General features: G+C 52.0%; 2 protein-coding genes across 2 annotated transcripts; both read left to right on the top strand.

The window, feature by feature from the left end:
- Nucleotides 1–117: 117 nt before the first annotated feature.
- Nucleotides 118–581, top strand: UCRPA7_1256 (putative lea domain-containing protein; the record flags this gene model as incomplete). Its single annotated transcript, XM_007913841.1, has 2 exons — nucleotides 118–325; nucleotides 391–581. The coding sequence occupies 2 exons, from the start codon at nucleotides 118–120 to the stop codon at nucleotides 579–581; spliced, it is 399 nt and encodes a 132-aa protein (XP_007912032.1).
- Nucleotides 582–1,130: 549 nt separating this feature from the next.
- UCRPA7_1257 (putative heterokaryon incompatibility protein) lies at nucleotides 1,131–3,050 on the top strand (the record flags this gene model as incomplete). The annotated part of the gene is made up of 1 exon (XM_007913840.1): nucleotides 1,131–3,050. One exon carries the CDS (start codon nucleotides 1,131–1,133, stop codon nucleotides 3,048–3,050), a length of 1,920 nt encoding a protein of 639 aa, XP_007912031.1.
- Nucleotides 3,051–4,358: the final 1,308 nt, after the last annotated feature.

The following is a 4,358-nucleotide window of genomic DNA, read 5'->3' on the forward strand; positions in this document are numbered from 1 at the left end:
CAAATCTCAAAATACTTTGACTCTGACCTCTTCAATTGGAGAACTGCATCAAGGACTCAAATAGTCAATCACATCCATCCATCTCGACATCAATCACAAAGACCAGTTATCGTCATCATGTCTTTCCTCACTGAAGCTGCTGCCCGCCGATTGGCATCTGTCCCCCGTGCTGTCGCCACCTCAGGCTTCACCACCACCGTCCCGCGAGCTTCATTCACCACCTCCATCCAGCTGCAGAAGACTGCCACCGAGACGGTAAAGGATAGTCTGAAGACAGTAGACCGCGCTGTCAGCGACAAGCTCGTCGATGGCATCAACATCACTAGTGAGTCTGGCCCTAGCTCATGTATCTTCAACTGGCCCCACTCCGATACTAACATTCGCACCTAGCAAACGCCGCGAGCAAGGTCAAGGAGGCTGCTGGAGAAGCCTCTTCCGGCAAGGTCACAGGCCAGGCTGCCGAGCTCCGAGGTGAGGCATCCGGAAAGGCTAGTGAGCTAAAGGGCGAGGCCAAGGGCAAGGCACACGAGGTCGCCGGCAAGGCAAAAGGTGCCGCAGAGGAAGCCAAGCAGAAGATCTAGATTGGATTGAGATGAGGGATACAGGGGCGTCACTTTTTCACGATTGCATGACATAACAAGACCGGCGTCGCGGTCGACTGTACTGTACATTACCTGACTGTTTCACGTCGCATGGTTCGGTCAACAGCCCTACGGTTGTAGGGTGGAATAAAAAGAGTCAATTCCATCAATAATCCGATCCATCTTATGTTACTTGATGAAAGTTGTGGTCTTGCATGCTGAATCGACAGCCAAGCGGGAGTGCTATGGCTACTGGAGATTGCACAAAGGCAATGCACTAACACCAATGCACTCAGCAAACCAGGCGGCGCATTTCCTGACCGTTCTTACTCTCCAATCCCCTGTCCATTGGAGTAGAAGCACTGCGCCTGCAGGAACACAAGCAACCCACGAGGCTCGAGGTTTTATTTTTGCTTTCTTTCTTTCTTTCGGTTCACGAATCAACAACTAATGATTGAATCATGATATAAAAGCTTGGGGGGTTGGCTTCTTTCGCGTCTGTTTAGAAGTCGGGGCCTTACGACGGACCAATCGCTCACACAGAACAAGATGCCATTTACATATCCTCCTCTTCCCGCAACTGATGGTCTGCGTATTCTGACCTTGCAGCCCACCTCGTCTGGCTTTCTTTCTAGACTCACAGGCAGTCTCACAGCCGTGGCCTTTTCGTCCAAGCCAAAGTACATTGCGCTCTCTTACACCTGGGCCGATCCGGATGAGGCGCACGAAAAGCTCCCGCTCCCTCGGGATTCCACAAACCTGACCGCTTATACCAAGTCCCTGGTTGACAACACTGCCCATCCCGGGGTCATCATGCTCAACAATGAGCCCTTTCCCATCGGACACAACCTCACCCTGGCGCTGCACCATGTCCGCTCCGACACCGAACCTGTGCACATCTGGGTCGACCAGATCTGCATCGACCAGGCCTCCATCCCGGAGCGCAACGCCCAGGTGGCGCTGATGGCGTTCATCTTCACCCGGGCGGCTGCCGTCGTGGGCTGGCTGGGCGTGGAAGCCAGGCCGCCTTCGGGCGTGGAGCTGCCCGACTACATGGCGCTCAGGTGGGAGTCTGGCCGCGGCAAGCAGCTGGCCAAGCTAGCTCTGCCGGTCCCGGCCAAGGGGAGGAAGGCAGTCCCCTGGAAGCTGCAGTACAGTAACAGCTCGACGGGGGTGAGCTTCAAGCGCGACAATCCGTACTGGCAGCGCCTGTGGATCGTGCAGGAGGTCTGTCTGCCGCGCACGGTGGTATTTTTGCATGGGGGCTACCTGTGGTCTCAGGGGCAGGTCAGAGATTCGTTGAAGATCGGGAGTTCCGCCGGCAGGGTTGCAGAGAATGCGATACCCGTAGACACGCTGCTGAGCACTAGAGATGAACGATTCAGCGAAGCGATGAGCTTGGAGATCTTGGTTGAGAAGTTCGCCGACTGCGGCTGTTCTGACCTGCGAGACAAGCTCTATGGGCTCCTTGGCCTGGCGAACGACGTCGAGTCAGCTCCCGCGTCTGCGGTGGTGTCCCAAGCCGCTGCCAACGGTCAGGCCGAGAAGAAAGGGAGAGGGACGATTGTTATAGACTACAACCGGAGTTTCTGGGATATATTCTGCGATATCATGACGTTCATGTCTACGTGGTCGAAGCCACACTTCGATCCATGTCCTTCCTGTCCAGACCAGACTGATGAAGAGCGCTGGATCCGTACTGTTCGCTTTGCTGGCGTTGTGCAGAACGCTCTCCAGGGGAAAGTTGAAGAGGATGCGCGCAATGCAGATTCTGATGGCGAGAGACTCTTTGCCACGGCGAAGGGCTACATTGCCGGAAAGATTCAACACATTGGTCCAAAGTACTCCAAGTTCATAAGTTCATATGCGGAGGAGCAAGCGTGGGTTAGCAGTTGGCATGAATACTACTCGTCTGCGGACGACTTGCTCAACCTGCGTAAGATGGAAGATGCGTATGCTGCCAAAATCATCGACTATTCTGAACACGACCTCGCACATATTCGCGGGTATGCCCGGTCCAGAGCCGTGGTGTGGCATGCGGCCAGATCAAAACACTGTCACAATTATGACTCCGAGATGAATATTCTGCAGAAGCCCGGGGAGGACCCGGTCCGGTTCCTAGGCACCGAGCATTGCATGGGACTTGCTCCGCCAAATGCAGAGCCCGGCGATTTAGTTATTCGGTTTTGGAACTGTGATGCTGCGATCATTGTCCGTCAGCAAAACGCACAAGCTACCAAAGAGGTGAGGCGGCTGTATTGCCTAGTCGGCAGAGCCGACATTGCTGAGCCTTGGGATCGCGAGGTTGGCCCAGATGTAGTCGGAAGGGATTATATGGCAATTCATGAGGATGAATCGACTTTGACTTTCCATGACTGTAGTTCCTTTCATGTTGCAACCGACAAGGCTGTCTATGTGAAAATGGATTATGAGACGCTGCAAAAGATTACGGCAGATATCTGTACCTGAGTCGAAATGTGAGAAGATGGACATATTCTGTATGCGGAAAGTCCAAAGTTTTGAGTTCACGTTCTAGAGACGTTATTGAACGATCTTTAAGCATTTACGGAACTGAAACATATTAAGGCATCATAAACCCGAGGCATTTGTACGGTCTTGTCTTGTTTGTCTAGGTTGTTATCGTAGGGTGTATTTCATCGATCATTTCAGAATTCAAGTCTCCAATTTCAAGATGTCATTTAGAATGAAGCCCTTATTCTGTCGTAGCTTTTCTTTTAAATCATCAATTAAGGCATTAAATGTGGGATTCTGGTTTCTGTCACAACAATAGCAACGATATCAAGAGCAAGGGCTGTTCTTCCTATTTATTCATCTCCATCATTCCCTGTCCAAATGTTCTCCTGTCTTTGGATACAAACCGTCTTCATCTTCCAATGCGGATCCTACAATCGAGATTATTTCATCTTTTTTCTTAGGGTAGTAGGTCATGAGGATATCAGTGCAGAGGCACCGAGCCACACCCCTTTCACTTCGGGACGGATATCGTTTTACCTCGGTAAGCGTCCATCGATGCGAGGGCCTGACCCAATGGCTGTAGTGAATACAATGATAAACCGACGCACACCATATTTAAGTGATAGGAGGTGTATTCCTCACTCAATCTAACACTTTGCGGGGGAGGATTGAACGGGAGGATCAGGGATAGGGGATCTGGACGAGCCCAGCCGTCTCATGGCATGAAGATCGCCGGGACGTCATAACTCACGGGTCCTCGCGCACACACGCTGACACGCGAGCAGACTTAACGCAGATGTCGATCCAATGCCAACCTACATTCTGCGACCCAATTGCAGTCAGAAACATGGGGCGGAGATGCACGTGGGACTCGATGCACTGCGTCGGCCAAGGTAGGTATTGGGTGAGCCCGCACCATTTGTTTCAAACCATATCACCCTCCCTGAGCTTCCTCACGGTGGTGGTTGGTTTTTGGGAAGCTGAGCCGACTGATCGGTAGATCAACGATCGCCAGGGGCTGGCAGGTGGGGATAGGTTGGTTTGACTTGGCATACGTGTGGGGAGGGATGACCTGGAGAAGATGGCTTAGCATCACTTCAGCCATTGTCAAGTCAAGCGGAAGACACATTTGGCTACTCCACGAAAGAGAAGTAAAACAGAACCAAGATGGTAAGAGGTTGAGGTTTGATTGAAACAGGCTGTTTCGAGGGAATAAAAAATATGTCTAGCTATCAGATACCTTGCCCACATGTCCACAAGTAACTACATCAGGACAGCCCGTCTTAGGCTGACTGCACTTCT

Source organism: Phaeoacremonium minimum (assembly GCF_000392275.1).
Source record: "Phaeoacremonium minimum UCRPA7 unplaced genomic scaffold PA7_03_scaffold_66, whole genome shotgun sequence".
In the NCBI taxonomy this organism is placed as follows: Eukaryota; Fungi; Ascomycota; class Sordariomycetes; order Togniniales; family Togniniaceae; genus Phaeoacremonium; species Phaeoacremonium minimum.